This window comes from Acartia tonsa, chromosome 8 (genome assembly GCF_053477335.1).
Source record: "Acartia tonsa isolate MP-2025a chromosome 8, ASM5347733v1, whole genome shotgun sequence".
Taxonomy (NCBI): Eukaryota; Metazoa; Arthropoda; class Copepoda; order Calanoida; family Acartiidae; genus Acartia; species Acartia tonsa.
This window is the reverse complement of record NC_137267.1, coordinates 46422756-46444412: the sequence shown is the minus strand read 5'-3', so window position 1 is coordinate 46444412 and position 21657 is coordinate 46422756. Positions and strand designations below refer to the sequence as shown.

General features: G+C 31.8%; 1 protein-coding gene across 2 annotated transcripts in view; it reads right to left on the bottom strand.

Annotated features, from left to right (window-relative positions):
* Window positions 1-597: 597 nt before the first annotated feature.
* Window positions 598-21657, bottom strand: part of Sbp2 (SECIS-binding protein 2) — a 60008-nt gene continuing 38948 nt past the window's right edge. For both annotated transcript variants that reach the window (XM_080170645.1, XM_080170646.1), the window contains exons 22-35: window positions 21514-21650; window positions 20349-20417; window positions 15904-15997; window positions 13855-13945; window positions 13376-13421; window positions 13159-13240; window positions 12594-12686; window positions 12054-12123; window positions 7542-7662; window positions 3513-3599; window positions 2947-3014; window positions 2114-2172; window positions 1377-1428; window positions 598-1037 (exon numbers count right to left, since the gene is read on the bottom strand). In XM_080170645.1, coding sequence (XP_080026771.1) covers window positions 862-1037; window positions 1377-1428; window positions 2114-2172; window positions 2947-3014; window positions 3513-3599; window positions 7542-7662; window positions 12054-12123; window positions 12594-12686; window positions 13159-13240; window positions 13376-13421; window positions 13855-13945; window positions 15904-15997; window positions 20349-20417; window positions 21514-21650 — 1245 coding nt within the window. In that variant the 3' untranslated portion in view covers window positions 598-861. The remainder of the gene's footprint in view (window positions 1038-1376; window positions 1429-2113; window positions 2173-2946; window positions 3015-3512; window positions 3600-7541; window positions 7663-12053; window positions 12124-12593; window positions 12687-13158; window positions 13241-13375; window positions 13422-13854; window positions 13946-15903; window positions 15998-20348; window positions 20418-21513; window positions 21651-21657) is intronic.

The window sequence follows — 21657 nt, the reverse complement described above, 5'->3', positions numbered from 1 at the left end:
TATTCTAAATGAAAAGGATTAAAAAGCCAAGCTTTTAAAGAAGTAATCCATGACAATGATCATATAGAATAAGTGGAAATTTGAGAAAATCTTGCAATACCCTGATGAAATGTTTTTTTCTTGTCAGCGGAAAACTGTCCAAAAAAACGATGCTATACAGGCATATACTATACATATATTTCTTTTAACTACGCGATAATTTGAAAAAAATTTACTTCAACTTGATATAAATGCGTTTAAATATTGATGTTATCAAATTACGCTTTTTTTGTTTAAAAATGCTTGATCAGATAAAAATAAAATATGTTGCAAGCATTTTTTGTTTACACTAGTTAATATTATCATTCACGTGTAAAGTACACAAGGAGAAAATGAGTTATTTAAGCTAACTAAATTTAGCATAAATGAATATTTAAATCCCAAGGTATTAAATGGTCGAGAGATATAATGAATTTAAATAAAATTCATATGAACCAATTAAATAAAGTAAAAATGGTTCCCACATTCGAAAAATTTTCCCACGCTTGAAATTCTTGAAAAAACCTAATTTAATGGATATTTAAACAAACCCAATATCGCATTTTTTTCAATGGATAATTTTTAGAAATTTTGCAATGGATATAGAATACAAGTGGATACTATGCCAGGAGAAAAATTGTCAACTTAGCTTGCTAACATGGTCATTTCATAAATCCAGTAGGAGGGTAGGTGATGGTGTAAACGGGGTGGGATTGTTTTATTAGCCTGCTGCAGAACTTGAGAATCTGGTGTAACATCCAAGTAATAATATATCCATTAATTTTACAATATTAGATTAAATTTCTTACAATATAATTTGAATAATTTTACATACATATTGAATTATTCTTTGAGGATTTGCAATAGTTTATTCCAATCAGCTAACCCACTGCTGTTGATAAACCCGGTTGCTGTGGAACTTTGTTGTTCTTGTTGTGGACAATTTTCGGTTTGGGTTGTTGGTGTTGGGATTGCATTTGAAGTAAGGTTGGCGTTGTATGTTGTTGTTTCAATTGGATCTAAAAGATAAACAAGGATGACAACAACCATAAGTAACGAAGCACAAAAAAATCATGAAATGGACAAAGAGACAAAGTGAGTTCTAGAGCAGATGTTCGGTTCTCATAACAATGAAATTAATTAAATCTTGACAAAATGTTACTATTTCCTCGGGAGGCATGGGACATTGGACTGTATATATAAGTGGTACCATAAGTTTTATCATATACACTTTCTCTTATTTATTGGCTTTAAAACTTTGGGTACTTTTAGAGAATCTTAATTGGTTGGTTCCAACTGACAGTGTTCTAACTTATCAACCAATAATTCAATTTATCGACCATTTATAAAAAACCTACCTTGTCTTTTGGTGGGACTATTGCTGTAAACTGAACTAGCTGCGTCAAAGTTCTAATTCAGCAAAAACATTCAACTGATGAAACTTGATTTCAAACAAAAATATGATTCAAGTAAATATTTCTTGAAGTAAAGTATTTCTAATTAAGCTTCGAATTCGACTTATTTCCGTTGGATTAGAACCAGTTCCTTTCCATACTGAATATTCACGTATAGTGCTGTTATATATATAACTAGCGGCTACGCCCCCTAGAGGCCTCTAGGGGCACTTGAGGAAAGGGGAGTCGAATTTTATGTATAATCAAAAATTTTGGTTAAAAAAATTTAAAATTTTTTTTTTGAGGGGGGGGATTTTCTTTCTAGGGGCGATTTCTCTTGGGGGGTGGGGGTGGTGGTACCCTCCCTTAAAAAAGTTATAAACCTTCCCGGGACCTATGAGAAGCTACCCTGTTAAGGAGAACCCGATCAGTTCAGCGGTTAGCGAGATCCTTCTGTACAAACACACAGACAAACAGACAGACATCCTGTTACTTTAGTATAAGGATTTTCTGGTTAAAACTAAAAACTAGTTACATCAAAAAATTTGAATTAGTAACTACTATAATTTTTCATTTCCTTATCCGCAGAAAACTGTCTAGGTATGATACGAGATGAATAAATATTATGTTTTTTTTACAGCCCAATGAAATGAAATCTTTCCTTAAAAATTGTTACACGATTGAAATATTGAATGTTTTGCCTTGTTTATATTAGAATTATCATAAGTGTAGCCTCCTTCATATGCCTCATATCCAAATCCTAAAATTTAATTATTAACTTGCCATCTATAAATGGTAAATTAATGAATATAGAATATACGTGAATTTTATGACAGGGAAAAATTAACGTCAATCTAGGTTGCTAACATGTAACTTATTTTTTGGTCAATTCATTCATCCAGTAGGAAGAGAGGGGCTGGGGTAAAGGGGGTGGATGGGGTATAGTTATTTTAGCAAGCTACAAGTTTCACTTTATTAGAGTACATGATAATCTAGTGTAAGATCCAAGTAATAATAAATCCATTGGTAAAGTTGAGTTATTATGAGTTACTTAATGTGAAAAAAAGGTTTGTAGAATACTTCTGTAAAAACAAGGATGACAACATCCATAAAAGCGAAGCTCTGGAACAGTAGGACAAACGAACATGTATAGTGTCTGAACTAAATAATCAGATTATAAATATATAAAAGTCGAACAAAACAAAATTGTAAGTAAATCTGCTGGAAAACTGCTGAAAGACAGGATATTGTTAAAGACATACTTACATTACTAGGCCTTGATTATTCAGACCAATCAGATAATTCAATCATGCAAAGTTTGAATTCGATAGGACAATTCTAACCTGTTTAAATTAACGAAAAGAGCTAACTGTCTGTGACCTAACTATAGAAAAGCTTCGCTTTTAATAATAGCCTAGAGATAAAAAAAAGCCTAAAACCATCCCGGGAAAAGGGAGAACTTAATCGGTTAGGGTTAGGAAGATCTTAATGTACAGTGAAGAAGACTGACCACTTAATTATAATTAAAACTTACCTTTATTATAACTCTCATACATGTATTGATTAGGGTTCCACATATTTTCACTATTATAAAATTCATACCTAAATAAAACAAATTAAAAGCCTAGCTTCGAAACTGATTAATATCCGCTGGATTACAACCGGTTCCAAGCCATACTAAAAAATCATGTATAGCAGCGTATTACACACAATTTTCCACAAACATTAAAATGAAAATCATACAATTAATACCAGATTTGTTAGCAGATAAATTGATGTAAATCCCAATGATGATGGACAAAATTATCCCTTCTGTAAATTACTATTAGTGGTAGAAACGTTTGGACACCCAACTTAATAAATCTACCATTCAAAATTTAATAAAAGTCCCCAAATTGTTGAACCAGCGAATAAGAAAACGTTATTATAAAACTTTGGAGACTAGTGTAAATAACAGCCCAATGTCCCCTCTCTGAGTCTCTACCTTGTATTTATAGCATATAATTAGTAATTACACAGCAACCCAAAATGTTCACCCTTTCTCTTGGGTGTTCTTGATCAAAAGGATATTAAATATTTAACAATAATGATCAAAATTACCCATGGTAAGGCTGTTGAGCGTAGAAAGCATTCATAGGATCAGAGGTTCCAAATTGTCCAGAACTTTGCCAGCCTTTCCAACCATACCTGAAATATTATACTGTTATTGTTTATAGTGTAAAACAATAAAAGGCTTCGAAATAAATTAATATCCGCTGGATCAGAATTATTTTTAACCCCTACTGAAAAATCATGTACAGCATCGTATAACAAACAATCTTCAACGAATATTAAAATAACGAAATTTTTAATTTTAATATCCACGGTAAGCTGTCTATTATACGATTTTAAAATGTATGTTAATTTATTTTTGTTATAACACCAATATAACAGGTAAAGTTTTAAGCTATATTACTAAGGAAACTCTGTAGATGCTAGATGCACAACCTAATGGAGCAATAATAATCATGCCAGTTTAAGGCCTAAATTTTGCGAAATTGCTGACTTATTCAATTTTTGAGACTTTTTAATAGAGTTTGATATAGGAATTGTTTCTCTTTACTGCGCTACTAACTGTTAGTTCCATCTTTGTTGCATTAATCCTTATATGAAAGTAACATGATGTCGGTCAGTGTGTTTGTCTGGAGCCAAAGATCTCGCTAACCGCTATTAAGTGAAGGGTCGATTTATCCTCCCCACCGTCTTCTGTAAATAACAACTTCTGGTATAGTCCCTTTCGTGGCAACGCTCCTTAAGGGGCGATTCTTCGTTTTTTTTCACAGTAGCTTTTCTCCTATTTCTTGCCCCTGCGGGGGCCTCTAACCCTGCGGGGCCATCACATAACCCAATACAACCTAACCTAACCTAAAATAACCTTATAATAGTGGTTTGGAAAATTCGAAAAATCGGTTGCCACGAAAGGGACTATACCCACAACATCTTATAAGACTAAATTTTCCATTTCCTCAGATTTTTTGAAATAATGATTCCTAGGACAACAAGACACGCTTTTCCTCAACAGTTTAGCGGATTTAAAACCAACACGCATCAAGCGGTCGATGGATCTTATAAATATACACATTTGCTGAATCAAAACTGGTTTTAACTAAATTGTATCTGCTCCTTCTTCGTGTCTATAGTATTTCAAAGATTTTTAATAAAAATATGTGATTATTTGACTTTAAAATAACCTTTAATCAAAAATCATCTTATAGTTTAAAGCTTGTAAATATATATTTTGTCATATTTGTTGAGGCTTTAAAACAATATTTTTAACACTTCAACACTGCATATTTAGGATGTATAACAGTGGTTATTTTATGCATTATTAGTGATATAAAAAGCACTAATCCTAATTGATTAGATACTTAGCCGTTTATTACACAAAAGTCTATCTTTTCTGTTCTAAACCATTTTAAATTTTATATGGATAAACTTTTGATATAATGAAACAGTAAGTAGGTTAATATATGACACGAAAGGTTCATTTAAAAACATTACTTTAAAAGATATACTTGAATACACTTCATTTACTATTTTATTACTTAATAGTTCCAGGTAAAGTATATGCTTTTTGATTTTAATTGCATTAAAGTTGACAAAAATTTGATAATGATCATCTGATATGTTTTGTATGTAAACAGTATGTATTTTATCTGTAGCTTAAGATTTCGATAGCTGATTTAGTTCTACACTCTAGGAAAGCTTCACGTACATAGGACCCAGGATGGGTTCAGGCTATTTGATTTTTAGATTCAAGTCTCTGGATGATTTTTATGCCTTACCCCTTAGAAAACAGACCAACTAGATGCTAGGGGCACAATCGCTTTTTTTATATAGAGATATATATAGTATATTTTAATTTAACATCAAATTAATGTCTGGTGTATTAAAGATTATTTAGCAATTGAAAACAATTTTTATTTAATTTTGTATCTTATTTAAGACATGGCAAAACCTTTTTCAAATGTGATCATAATCTACATAGGTCAAAGATTTTGGTCGTTGTGGATCTATAATTATAATTTAAAAAAACAAGACTTTTTCTGATGCTTGATTTTAATAGTAAAGATTTTCTTTATTAAGGATTGGTCTGTCTGTCTATAACGGATAGCTCTTATCATTAATTTAGGCCTTTTATAATTGTCCTATTGATTTCATACTTGGCATGGTTATTCCTTTAGTAGTAAGGTACGATTTAGAAAGCATAGCAATTCTACAATAAGTTTTAAACCTTTTTGTAATAAATACTACAACAAGGTACAACGTTATAAACGAGGCACATCTATAATAAAGTCCTAAAAATGTAGGAATGTCCTTAAACAGTATGTTGTATTTTGCAACAAATTTACTTAATAGTAAAACTATTTAATGTATAAGAACTATTCAGTTTTTAACTAATTAGACTAGCTATACTTATTAATAACTTTCCTTTGATATAATCAATTAAATGCCTAATTTCTTCAACAATCTATTGTTTATGTGTTTGATAACTTATACTATTGTGTCTTTCATACAAAATTCGAGTGTTAAATTGCTTATTGTTTCTATATAAACAAGGATGAAAACATCCATAAAACCAAGCTATGAAACCGTAGGACAAACGAACATTATTAATTGTAAAGTTTCAGAACTGAATAATCAGAATATAAATTTATTAAAGTCTAAACAAAATTATGAGTAAATTTTTTTATAAACGGTTTAAATACAAATTAATGTTTAAGGACATAATTACATTTTTAGGACTTGATAAAGAGATGCATCGCCTATAACATTGTACTTTGTTGTCCTAGGAATAAGTATCCCAAAATTCAGTTCAATCGGATAATTTTATCACATAAAAATATGTTGTTTAAATTTTTTTAAAATCAACAGTTTAAATTGGGCGTTCGGAAATTCTGGTAACGATTTTAGAGTAGCTACACTTTCTCTAAGTTGTACCTAAATACTACAGGAATAACTAAGTTGTACCTAAATACTACAGGAAAATTCTAAATTAACGGAAAAAGCTAACCGTTCCACTAAAAAAGCTAACATTTCCACCTTCAAATCTAACTTTTACTGACGGACAGACGGACGTACGGACGGACCGACCCTAATTATAGAAAAGCTTCGCTTTTAATAACAGTAAATATGTTGTAAATCAATTCTGTCAGTATTTTTAAAAGCGAAGCTTTTCTATAATTAGGGTCGGTCCGTCCGTACGTCCTTCACAAACGGATAGCTTTTTTCGTTAATTTAGGCATGTTAGAGATGTCATATCGATTTCAAACTTTGCATGGTGATTCCTTTAGTAATTAGGTACGATTTAGAAAGTAAAGCAGTTTTCAACAAATTTACTTACAATTTTGCTTCGACTCTTATACATTTATATTCTGATTATTCAGTTCTGATACTATATAAGTGTTAATGTCCGTTTGTCCTACAGTTTCAGTGCTTCGCTTTTATGGATGTTGTCATAATTGTTTAGTTAAATGATATGTTGATTTTTCATTACTGTTTTTACTTTCTAAGTTTAAAATTTCAAGGTAATTTGAAGAAAAAAAAGCATTAATTAAAACCAGAAGGTACCGCCGTCGACAATTTCATGAGTTATAATTAATCTACAAAAAAAGTTTTTAAAACAACTACTGCTTTCATGTGTTAGAGGTAATATACATTTTACATCAAAGGCTATTTTAAAGTCAAATCATCATACATTTTTAGTCAAATTCTTAAAAATTCTATAATCCGGAAGAAGGAGCAGATACAATTTAGCTAAAACCAGTTTTGATTTTGCAAATATGTCTATTTATAGGATCCATTGACCGCTTGTTGCGTGTTGGTCATAAATCCGCTAAACTGTTGAGGAAAAGTGTGAAGACACAATATTTATTATTAAATCCTAAAAATGAAAGTATGTCCTTTTACTGTTTCCTATATATACGCAATTATGCAACAAAGTAATGTAAAATTCAGTTTAGACTTAGATACCTATTAATTTTCTTTTTAAGTTCTAACCCTCTACAAGTGCAAATGTTCCTTTGTCCTTCCGTTAAGAGCTTCGCTTTTATGGATGTTGTCATCTTAGTTAACAAAGAATAAACAAACCTATCTCGTTGATTATGAAAGTTTTGGTTCTGATTATTTTGTTTCCCGCCATTCTTTTTCTTTTTCTTGCTGGCATCCACAACTTGATAATTCAACTCAGACTTGGGAACAAATTCTACACCTAGATTATTTTAAATTTTCATGGCAATACAAAAATATTAAAGTTAACAATAGGTAAGATAACACACACGGTGCTTGCCATAAATGTGTCTATCGAACATTAAACAAATGCCATCCTTAATTAAAAAAAAATACTGAAAATAAGAGGGAGGGAATAGTTATTTCTCGCATCGTATTATAAACGGCTTTCCGCGGATATAGAATGTACAATTATAAGATTAAAACTAGTTTTTTTTAGCCACGAGGTGCCGAATGCACCGGCTAAAAAAACTAGTTTTAATCTTTTGATTGTACATTTTTATATTCGTAGAAAGCTGGATATAATACGATGCTAGACATAGTTTTTTCGTATGGATAAGAACCGGTTCTTATCCACCGGATTAAAATAAATACGAGAAAAGTAGTTTTTCTTCAGATTCCTAAACATTACAGAGAGCACTAACGCTGCAAGGCTAACCAGTTATCAATATATCCTAAACCATACATGACCTAAAGTAACAAACTGGGGTTTCTATCCTCGAAAGGGCACTTTGCTAGAAATTACCTATTATATTTAATGAGTTTATATTTCTTATTTATACTGTATCAAAGGTAATTGTTCCCTTTTATATTTAAATCATTATTGTATTAAATTAATCTTGTTAAATTATGGTTTAACAAAAAAAAATGAAACATCTACTACAAAAATGTAAAAACTCATTTCTATTGTAAATTAAATCCAGATTGATTTGGTAAACCTTTCAGAGATAAAGGAACAATAATAAATTTCTGTTGATTACTATTAGTGGTAGGACACCAAACAAACCAACCAATCAAAATTCAATAAAATTCTCCAAAGTTGATGAACCAACGAATAAGAAAAAGTTATTATAAACTTTGGGGACTAGTGCAATAAATAGCCAAATGTCCCCTCCCTACCTGGATAAAGGGACAGTACAATGGTAAATGACCAAACATCAAAGAATGACTTAACTCATGTAACAAACCAAAATAGACCCGCGGCATTACCGTACTTGGTAAGGTGCCGGCTTGCTGTCGGGAAGGTTTTTTATCAAAATTTAGAACTTTCATAAATAAAAAATTAACAATATGGTTGCTTTAAACCTTAGCCCAAGAACTTAACCTAAACAAAAAAAATGGATCATGGAAAGAAAACGAAGTTGCGGATTTCGTCGTATTTTCACATTAGGTTTTCTCCTATTACTAGCCTCTGCGGGGGGCTCTAACCCTGCGAGGCCAAATTCATAACCCTGCGGGGCAATCATTAACATTTGCTTAACCTCACCTAACCTAAATAACCCATCAAAACCTACTGTGAAAATACGACGAAACCCGCAACTTCGTTTTCCTTCCATGATCCAAAAAAATAATTTTCTATCCATTTTCCTATCCCTATATCCCAGTAAACCAATGCAACTTAATCCGAATCCAGAAATAGAAACCAGAACTCGGAATTCACAAATTATAAACAGGATAACAACAATAAAATTCATTTTAATGTGTAGCTAAAAATGAAAACAAGGATGACAAAATCAATAAATAGCGGAGAACAAATATTCATGGAGTGGACAAACAGACAAAGTGATTTATAGAGCACATGTTCAGTTCTCATAATAAAGAAAAAAATGAGAGAATATCTTTATGCCAAAAACTCCAAGAAAATCACGAAACCTTAAAAAATAACGTTTAAGCCCTCAGGGAAATCGAACTTTGAAAAAATTAGCAAGACGTCTAAACCTATTTTTAATATGACAAGTTGGTTATTTACTAAATTATTTAACTCATACAAACGGGTTTTTAATTTTAGGCTTACGCGCGGCTTACAAAAGGCTGCCGAGAATTGTTCTCTAGTCCTCTAACAGTGTTATCTCTAGTATCAAGGGGTTTGGTATTTAAAGAGGTATATAATGAGAATAAAAATAGCCTAAAACCATTCCAAGAAATGAATCTAAAAACAAAACAGCCTAAATGAAGATTTCCCAAAAAGAAGAACTCAATCAGTTTAGTAGTTATTGAGATCATAAGCAATGTACACATTTTTTCACTTTTTTGGTTATTTCAAAAGAACATCAAATCTTCCTCCATCCTAAAACCCAAACAAAGCAGGAAACCATAAAGATCAACATTTTTCCCATCTCAAGGATAACTCCTTCCATTTTTTTAACAGATTTCAAAATCCAAATCTCCACCCATGAACAACCAAGGACAAAATAAATCCACAACCTTTTTCCAACCCCCCCCCCCCCCACTCCTCCCAGTTTTTTTCTTTCTCCACCTTCAACCAAACTCACCTATCTAAAACTCCGCCTATTTCCTAACCATCCAAAAATTCCTTCAATAAAAACCATGCCCCGCCCCATAACTCAAACAATGCCAAGAATTATTCCCTACTCCTCCTTTTCAAAAAACTAATGTTTTAATCTTTTTTTTCAAACTTTTTCAGTTGTCATCTGTATTTTATGGTGAAACCTAAGATTCAAAATAATTTGTGTCATTGTTCTATATAAATGTATGTTTAATATCTTTGATCATATTTGCTGTTATCTAATGTCTCATACCTATATTCTTTTTAGACAATATGAATTGAAAATGATTGCTAAAATCGAAATATATCTTCATGTCTTAGAATAGTGTATTTTTTTAAAAATAGGTTGAAAAACATACCAACTTTAAAATATCAAACAAAGAAACCTTACTACTTGATATAATAGGCTGTGTATGTGAAAAGCTTATTCTCGTTTGAAATATTAAAACCACCAATATTTAATGAAGATGCTGGGCGACCTGAGGTAGATTCTTTAAAAAAATTATGGTAGCTTAGTGATGCAAAATTATCTTTTTTAAAAATCATCCAAAAACACATAAAAATCTCAGTTGTGCTGAGAGCTCTCAGTTGTGCTGAGAGCTTCAGAATGAAAACATCTCATTCCCACACAACTCACTGTATTTGTGAAAGGTAAGCAATTTAACACTAACTATGTTACTAATACAAAAAAACACTTACACTGACTTTAAAAAAATAAGAAAAGGTTACTACACAAATAAAATCCTAACACACTAAAAAAAAAATTAAAAAAAGGTAACTACACAAAATAAAAACCTAACACACTCTAGTATGGAGCGCAAATTTAAAAACCTTAAAAACTACTTAATACTAGAGTATAATAAATCGAAACTACTAAGTTAAAATTCATACTTTTAAGAAGAAAAAAAAATCTGCTGACTTAATTCTTAGAAATATTCATTGATTCGTCAAAAATAAAATTAAAACTGCTAATTGCTGAGTTTTAAGTTATAAAATTACAATCTGATTCATGAACAGTTAATATATTAATTAAATATAAACAAGTACTTAAAAGGACACTCCTAATTACTAAAAATCAAAAATCAATTTCTTTATTTTAGATCAACAGCTCGCTCTGGAATCAAAACTGTGACACACAGCTCATAACGCAGACAGAGAAAACTCAAACACTCAGTGACAGAAAAACAAAACAAAACCACCAATAAAAACACAAACATATACAAACCTGAAAACTCACCACCAAAAAAAAAAAAATTTAAAAAAGTACTATGAAATTACAACAAGAGCAAAAAATATACAAAGACAAAGAATAATAAAATGAAACTACTGTGACATGACATAAAATGACAAAATAACCCAACTGACAATGTATGTGATTTAACCATTTACAGCTAGTTTGCAAAGTAAACATAAAACGAAAATAAACAACTACTGTATTAAATAACAAAAAAATTTGTAACAATATGAACCATAAACCTGCTTACCGGAAGTTTTTTTCTTTCATAAGTATCCATATATGTAATAATATATGTTATAATATAATCATTTTCAGGGCGAAGGGGGATAGGCAGGAATGAAGGCTACTAAATTTTAAAAATATAACACATTTAAACATGACTTTTGGCCTTTCAGCCTGTCTTGTCCTTCTGCCGCCTTCACCCAATCCCCAACCTGAAAAACAGAACCAAGTCGTGGGTAAATCTACAACGTACCAAGATACAGTGTAGTGCCATGAATCTTCCTAGTTATATTTTAATATATAATACTGTATATGTTAATTGTAATTCATTATTAAATCCTAATGTGCTTTATTATTATATTATATGTAACTAGTGGAATAATAAATCTATCTAAATCTATCTAACATAAAAATCTGCAAAAATTAAATAAAATCTTATGTTAATAACCCTTTTATAATTTTATTTCATTTTTGTAGATTTTTTATGCGATTTTGGAGGATTTTTCATTAAACTCATTCTGCCTCAAAAAATGACCCAAATTTCTTGTAGAATCCAACTCAGGTAAAACAAATTTATTAGGGTACATGATAATCTGGTGTAACATCCAAGTTATAATAAATACATTACCTGGAGAGTATTTTAATGAAGATGCCGGGCGACCAGGTACAAAATCCATGCCAGGAACATAGCGCAGTTTCTAAAAAATACAAGGATGACAACATCCATGATTCCATAAGAGCGAAGCTCTGAAATCAAAAGTGTGAAAACTTAATATTTATATAAAAGTATTAACAATATGTACATAAGCTTGTTGCAAAATTGAGTAAATACGGGATTCTAGGACATTTCTAGGAATTGATTATAGAGATGCTTCGATTAAAATACTGTACCTTGTTGTGCTAAGAATCATTGCTCCAAAAACCGATGAATAGCATAATTATATCATACAAAAATTGTTCTCAAAAAAGTGGAAAATGAGCATGTTTTAAATTGAAGGTAGGACTTTCTGGTAACGATTATAGAGTTGCCACGCTTTCTAATAGAACCTAAATGTTACTGGAATCATTAGCAATTTTTTTATCACCACTATAACTAAGTGTGTCCAAGACTCGAACCTTTAGCATTCATTGAAGTTAGAAAAAGCTTATTTATATTTAGTTTGTATACCTTGGTCTGTAGACTCTGAATTTCAATTTGTAATCTGGCAGCATAACTTTCTTTCAATTGTTTCTGTAGGTCCAACATTAGATTATAATTTTCCTAAACACAATATTTTCAATCATTATTGTAATTTAAACATATTTATGAATAAAAAAGGAAAGGACTAGTTGATATTAGAAAGGAAATTAAATATTTTTTGAATCAAAGAAAAAAATTAATCTTGTGCAGAATAAACACACTATTATTAATTTGAATATAAAGCTATTCAACTAAAAGTTTAACTTACTTCAGAGCCACTAAAACCATTTCTAAGAATAGCCACTCTACTAACTGTTATACTTACTTCAGAGCCACTATAACCATTTTTAAGAATAGCCACACTACAAACTGTTATACTTACTTCAGAGCCACTATAACCATTTCTAAGAATAGCCACCCTACTAACTGTTATACTTACTTCAGAGCCACTATAACCATTTCTAAGAATAGCCACACTACAAACTGTTATACTTACTTCAGAGCCACTATAACCATTTCTAAAAATAGCCACACTACTAACTGTTATACTTACTTCAGAGCCACTATAACCATTTTTAAGAATAGCCACGCTGCTAACTGGAGTCTTTCTTATGCATGATCTTCCAAGCTTCCATCTTAATACAAATATTTTAGGGACGATTTCTACTATAAAATTTAGACTTTAATTTAGAAACCACTAAAGTGTACAATTAATGTCTTGAAACTTTAAAAAATCCTTTTTAGAAAAATGAAAATAATAAAATTGAAACCTTGACATAGTATAAACAACTGGTACATTTTGACTATCACATAATTCTAAAAAAATAATTCTAATCAAAACAATTATTGCTAAATATTATATAAAGATGTTAGTTTAATGTCCAAAGAAATATTAAATTAGAAGTATTTCGTATTGACTTTAAGTCATTTTTTCAGTAAAATCAGTAAGGGGTAGAAGTTAATTAGACACAATTTTTAGATTTTTATGTGTTTTTTTAAGGCAAAATGTGTTTCTTTTCTTTGAATCAAAATAGAAACACATAATTACAAAAAAAAATGTGTATGTACAAATGTTAGATAATAATGTACATAATTTGTTGGAGATGCATCCCCCCCCCCCCCCCTTGGAGTTGTAATTCTAAGGACTTGCTAAGTGATTTTCAGTTTTTATCTTTAAGTGCTCATATTTTAAATAATAAATTGTGCTCCATCTATTTCTAGACAAACTTTCCTGTATTATTAGTTTTACCTTTAATAATATCAATGGAAGTATCCAAACCACCATGACTGGTTATTCTTTCAATATCTGTCGCTAGTAGAACACAAACTACCTTTTTAACCTATGTTAAAAAATTTTATATAATACAGGGTGCACCACATAAATCTGGACTTTTTTTAAACGGCCATAGCGCCAAAACTACTTTACCAATCAGGACGTTTGACCCCACTATAAAAAGCCTAGGTAATGACCTTGTTGCCCATGAAAATCTTTGAACGGTGGAGGACGTGTACGCCGAGCTGGCCGCGCATATGTTCAACAAGGCAGATTCGAATTGCGCAGATAAATTACCGTGGATTTATGACTTGGGCCTACTAAATCTGACCTCAGCCCATCTGTAGGTGAGATGGTCTAATTAAACTTGCTGGAGATACTATCAGATACCTAGTGAAAACACTAGAAAAGACTAGAGTTTTCTATCCCAGCTGACTTGGCTGTAGTACTCCGACAAAGTGGATCGTGGTAGATTTTAAGATGTCAAAAACGTCAAAAATCTTGAAAATTTCTCGATTCTTGACTTCAGGGGCCCATATGGAACCTTGAAACTCGTTTTAGACTATGTATTGCGCTGATAACCCTATCTTAATCTTCGTGCCATTTTTTAAAAAGTATAAAACGTTGTTCTAGCTTAACTGTGGCCCAAATGAGAGCCGCCGTGTCAAAGGGTAGCTTTAAAGATAGATTAATTTGGATCCTGCTGTTACTCACTCCTTAAGGAGATGTGGCCTCCCAGCAGCCCCTACCTTAGTCCAATGGACTTTTGGGCCTGGAGCGCCATTAAAGCATGAACCAATAGACGCGCCCATACCAAAAAGACCTCTCTCATTGCTCCTATCATTGAGAACTTCGTCTGCTTGAACAGGGACATGGTGACCAGGGTCGGCGGGCGGTTCAGGGGGCGGGTAGAGGCGGTGATTGAGGCTGGCAGCGATTTTATTAAATAATCTTATAGTCATATACCTAGGTTGCTTCCCAGTCTTTAAAATTCAATAAAATCTTTAAAATTTACGATTTTATGTTTATTTGTTTAAAAATAAGAAAAAGTCCGGATTTATGTGGCGCACCCTGTACATAGCGGTTGATCTAGAAATCTGTAATTAGAGAGGTATAGAATTGTCAGAAAAACTACCCCAAGAATGAAATCTAAAAATAAAGAAGCCTAAAACCATCCCAGAACCTTAGTGAAGCTTCTCCAAAGAGGAGAAGTCAATCTTACGGAATTTTGCGAAAGGTACTATTCCCTTTGTAATCTACCAAAAGTTATAAAAATACCAAAAAGTGAAAATAATTTTATTAAAAGCGAAGCTTTTCTATTATTAGGGTCGGTCCGTCCGTCCGTAACGGATAGCTTTTTTTCGTTAATTTAGGCATGTTAGAATTGTCCTATCGATTTCTTTAATAGTTAGGTACGATTTAGAAAGCGTAGCAACTCTATAATCATCACCAAATTGTCCGTACGTCCATTTTAAACATGTTGATTTTTTTACTTTTTTAACAACAAATTTTTATGTGATCTAATCATCCGATTGATCTGATTTTTGGTATATTGATTCCTGGGACAAAAAAGTATAATGTAATAAGCGAAGCAACTCTATAATCAAGTCCTAAAAATGTAAGTATGTCCATAAACATTATCCTGAATCAAGCAGTTTTTCAACAAATTTACTTACAATTTTGCTTTGACTCTTATACATTTATATTATGATTATTCAGTTCTTACACTATACAAGTGTTAATGTCCGTTTGTCCTACCGTTTCAGTGCTTCGCTTTTATGGATGTTGTCATCCTTGTTTGATATAATTACACTAGTAGCTCAAGATAATCTCTTGGTAAATAAGAGAATATTCCAGTCCTTAGCCTTAAGATCAAGCCATGATCTATACTAAACATTTCTTAAAGGTACAACTAAACTTTAACGAACCCGATAACTTACAGATATCTTATATTTTACAGATTGTAAACATTGCTGACTATCATGTATTCGTTTTCTTCATCATTTAATTACAATGAATTTATACCTTTAAATATTTGATAGTTTCTCTAAGTCCAACTGAATAACGTTTCCTCATTTTGGCTCGCACAGGGTCCTTAACAAACGCCTTGTCTTGAAATCTAAAATAGAACAGAATTGTAAACAAGGACTAATTTGTTTAATATCTAGTGCAGCAACAGAATAGTGGATTAAATACGCAAAGACAGCAAATAAATACTAAAATGCAAAAATGTCATTAAAGAAACATATCTTACAAAATAGGTTTTTGTGTGTCAATACTAAATAAATTTTAAGATACGAAAATAAACACTTTGTTCTTAAGAAGTACGTTTTTTTTAACCACTGCACCGGTTGAGTTCTCCATATTAGGGAACATTGACATGTGTCCTTGTATGGTTTTAGGCTATTTTACTGCTGTCTTTTCCCTAGATTTCAGGAGCGCAGTCGCAAAATATATAGCATGGGTTCATATTCTACACAAGATCCATTTTTCCACTCCTGCTAAATTTTGCATTTTTTTCCCCTCCTAAATTTTTCCAGCAAGGAAGGGGAAAAAATGGAAAAATATTTTAGCAGGGTCAATTTTGCAGCATATAAATCCCATTGCCTGATATATAGAAAATATGAATTAAAGTTTAAATGATACAAAGATATTCTAATAGTTTTAAGAAAATGAGTTTGAAGTGATTTCCTTTCTGCGTACCCAAACTCAAAGATTACTTTGTGGAAATTATCAGGGACATTGAGGGATAAGACAATGCCCGATAAAGTTTTGGAAATACCCAATGATAATACGCAAAATTACTTCTTCTTTAGATTACAATTAGTGGTTGAAACGTTTGGACCAACCAATCAAAATTAATTCTAAGAACCCAAAGTTGTAACACAAACGAATAAAAATACGTTATTATAAAACTCTGGGGACTAGTGTAATAGCCCAATGTCCCCTCCCTCCCTGGAAAACTCCAAGAATATTAGTTAACCCAATCTTACATAAATAAGTATCTTCTAATCTGCTTTAAAAGGGAAAAAACAAATATGATAACATCCAACGGTGACGAAGCTTTAAAAAAAAGACGGGGCTGAGGATGTAGACGATTTTCATGTGTATATCTCATGTAGATGTAAAGAAAATAAAACACTTTTCTGTCATAAATAAATAAGGATGACAATCAATGTTTTAGGTGACGACGAATAAGAAAACGTGGTTCTAAAACTGTGGGTACTAATATAATTCAGAGTCCAATGTACAATCCCTCCCTCCTTATTCAGGAACTAATTAACAAAGACTACTGTCCATGTGCATCAGTACGAAAATACAAATAGTATAACAACTGCAGAAAAGAAAGTAATATAGGATCATGGAAAGAAAACGAAGTAGAGAGTTTCATAGTATTTTCACAATAACTTTTCTCCTATTTATAGCCCCTTCAGGGTAATCACTAATATTTACCTAACCAATAATAACCTGCCAAAAGCTACTGTAAAAATACGACGAAACCCGCTACTTCTTTTTCTTTACATGATCCCAAATATATTTTGTAAAAGAAAAAAAAAAGTTTGCAGATGATACTGAAAAGTTTGGCAAATCAATTACGGGAAAAATCTACGAAATCCTTTTCTCGTATTCATTCGAATCCGGTGGATAGGAACCGGTTCTCATCCATACGAAAAAACTATGTCTAGCATCGTATTATATCCAGCTTTCTACGAATATAAAAATGTACAATCATAAGATTAAAACAAGTTTTTTTAGCCGGTGCAATCGGCACCTCGGGGCTAAAAAAACTAGTTTTAATCTTATAATTGTACATTCTATATCCGCGGAATGCCGTTTATAATACGATGCGAGAAATAACTATATACATAAAAGCGCTAGGAAAATATTGTTTTCAGGCATTATTGAGAAATAAAAATTTAATAGAATTAATTGTATGATAAGTTTGTAGTGTTTGAAAGTATTGAAAGATATTGACAAAGTAAAAAAAATTAATCTTTTACAACCTTTTCACAATCTCACTTAATGTTTTGAAGTAAACTTCTATGCTTAAAATAGTTTGAAATAAGGCGCTGGTATTCAGCCAATTGATTCCAATTGAAATTGCCGCAAAATTTAACATTTTGTTGGGGTAAATTTGGCGTATAACCTGTTTTTTGTGTAACTGAAGGGGAGTGAATAAAAAGAGGGGGATAAAAATTCCTTTAGAATTGTATGACAGAATCACATTCCCTTTTCCCTGGTTCAAAATAGATAATAAAATTTAAAAGAACTTTTAGGACAAAATTTCTGCAACATACTAAAAATAAATTATTTAATACTCCAACACTAGAATAAAGTGATTACTAGTTTAATCATTTATGATTGTTACTAAAAAATCATGTATAGCATCGAATTACAGACAATTTCTCACAACTATTAAAATAAAAAAAAAAACATAAAATTATTACTACAACCTTCGGGACCACGGGTGTAACAAAACTGAGCTGGATCTTTAAATCATTTATTGGTGGGCCGGATCGGGGTGCGCCAGAGGTGGTCCAGATTGGCGCACCTTATATCAATCTTTAAATCAAAATGGCATAGGCGATCCGGCCCACCAAGTGGCGCACCAGTTACACTCGTTTGGTGTAGCCACCGCGCCTGATCGGGGTGAGCCATATTTCATTAATTAATATTTTTTTCATTTAGTTTTAATATTTTAATGTTAAACTCTCGTGAAAACATTTTTATAATTATTTTTAAAATAAATTATATAATGTTTTATTATAAAACAATATAGGGTAAGGCGGGGCGAACTCTGGTGTTTTTTCGGTTTTTTGAAAAAAAAATAGGGGTAAAAATTATTATTTTTAAATGGGACCAAGACCATTAGAAAGATCTTGGAAAAGTCTAACAGGTCCTAAAAGGACGTTATCCTAGGACTTTGGGAAGTTTATCAAAATTGATCTAAAAAACGGCACAGACTTCGTCCCGCCTCAAGGCGAAGTCGGTATAGCATTTTCAAGCTTCAAAAAATCGATGACGTATTGATTTTGTTACAGCATGCCCTAAAGGTAAAAGTTGCTAAATGTAATAAAGAGCATGCACAAAGTTTTTTATGAAGATAGGTCAATTTTTTATACCGAAAAAAAAATTTCCGACGTACGCAAAATTTGACTTTTTTCTCTCGAAAATTTCACTTTTTTTATAAAATTAAAAAAGTTAGTATAAAAATGCCAAAACCGAGTTCGCCCCGCTTCAGAAAAGGTCAATCTGTGAAAAAACTATACAAGCTTTTTTAAAGTTTTAAACGGAAATGGATAGCCCATTTAGATGCTTATTAAGTCCCCTAAAGACGTCTAAGCTCTAGCTCTAACCAGTTTTTGTACAACTTATTCTTTTTCCGACCCAAAAAAAATCGAATTTAAGACCCAATAAGTACCCTAAAAATCCATCTCACAAAATTTTGTTTATGCTTTATAGTAGGCAATTTAATAAGGAACAAATTTGATTTAATGTTTTTTTCTGTCAGTCGATTAGAACATGGAGAAAAATGTCATTTAATGAAAGTGTGTCAAAAATAACTGACTTCGCCTTACCCTATAACTTTATAACTTTAGCTGTGTCAGTATGATATTTTATATAAAACTTATGTATAAAATATTGTACTGACACGGCTAAAGTTATAAAGTTGTACCTGCGCGGATCGTTATTTTATTAAGTGTCGCCCCACAGTGCGTATGAAGGTGCTTTGACTTTTGTGTCAGAACCTAAGTTGGGACATGGTGCATTTCATTACCCTAGGTTAGGTATCTTCATTTCACTTTTCAACAAAATCTAAAATGCAGCCGTTTTTGAGAAAATTAGATTTGAAAATTTCATCCACCAGGAATTACGGCATAATCATGACAAGAAAAGCAAATATTATTTATTTAAAATTCTGAACTACTTTGCTTTTATAAAGTCTGTGATAAAACCTCTCTATATATGATTTATTCAAGGCTGAATTTTCGTGACCTTAGCAAAGCAACTGATAAAAATGGCCATGAAGCAACTCACTTAAGGAGTGGTTTTATGAAGAACTTTATAAAAGCATACTTGTTCAAAATTTTAAATGATTATGCGGTAACTCCTAGTGGATGATTTTGAACTTGAAATTTTCAAATCTAATTTTCTCAAAAACGGCTGCATTTTAGATTTTGTTGAAAAGTGAAATGAAGTTACCTAACCTAGGGTAATGAAATGCACTATGTCCCAATTTAGGTTCTGACACAAAAGTCAAAGCACCTTTAAAAGCACTGTGGCCAGCGATCTGGCAACACCGCGCCAAAAATCTTTTCAAGATCAATGTTTTTTAGCAGTGGCTGTGGCGCACCCTGATCCGGCTCACCACTAAAATGATTTAAAGATCCAGTTCTGGTTTTAATCTTTTAACTTTACATTTTGATAACCACGTAAAGCTGTCTATAAAACGATAAACAATATATTACCTGATAATATCTGACATTAGTTTGACAACATAAGCATCTAAATCTGTTGAAAGCTCTTGATCACAGTAACTAGAAAAAAGTAGAACAATGTTAAATTCATTTTAACTTACACCTATAAATGTAATTAGCGACTACACCCCACCCCACCCCCCCCCCCCCCAAAGCCTCTAGGGGCACTAGAGGGGGGAGGGAATTCGACCCCATGACTGCATTTTCAATTAGTTTTTGGGGGTGAACTGAATATTTTTTTCTAGATACAATTTTTCTTGGGAGCATGGTGTTACACTCCTTATAAATAGTTCAGAATAAACGTGGATAATAGTAAGCGACGAATAGGGATTGTGAATTAAGTGGAGATGCTTCGCATCTCAAAATATTTAAATTTTGTAAATCTAAAATGCTAATTAGTTAAAATAGGATGCTCATATGACGTATTAAAAATTTAAATGTACTTTTTGTAGATTATTTAATCCAGTTTAATATTATAAAACTTCTCTAATTTTTATTATGAAATTTTTTTTCACCATTTTTAATTAAAATATTGAGTAATTTTAACTTGCTGAAAGAATAGTTATTTCTTTCATCGTATTATAAACCGCTTTCCGCGGATATAGAATGTACAATTATAAGATTAAAACTAGTTTTTTTAGCCCCGAGTTGCCGAAGGCACGGGCTAAAAAAACTGGTTTTAATCTTATGATTGTGCATTTCTATATTCGTAGAAAGTTGGATATAATACGATGATAGACATAGCTTTTTCGTTTAGATGAGAACCGGTTCCTATCCACCGGATTCGAATGAATACGAGAAAACTATCTTACTATAACTTTTAAATTCCAAGCCTGAGCGTGGGGAAGGGGGGGGGGGGGGTGGGGGTGTAGAAGGTTGTCACAATTGCCCTAAAAATAAATATTGCGCAGGACGTTTCTCATCCCCTAAAGAAATATAGTAAAAGTCTGTGCACTGATTTCAACAAAAAAAAAACATTTTCTTGTAAAATGCATAATGAATATATGAATCACCATGCAAAGTTTGAAATCGGTGGAACAATTCTACCATATTTATATTGACCAAAAGAGCTAACCGTTATTGGCAAACGGACGGACCGACCCTAGTTTTAGAAAAGCTTCGCTTTTAAAAACTAAAGTTTCTAAAATGAACTTACTCTCTATATTTAGAAGAATGAATATTCTTCTTGGCCTTTTCCTCATTCAGTTTATCCTCATCTTTTCCCTCATTTTCTTCCTTCCCAGCCTTTATTCCAGTTTCAACTGAAGCTTTGTTTTCTTTATCTAGAGTTGCCTAAAAC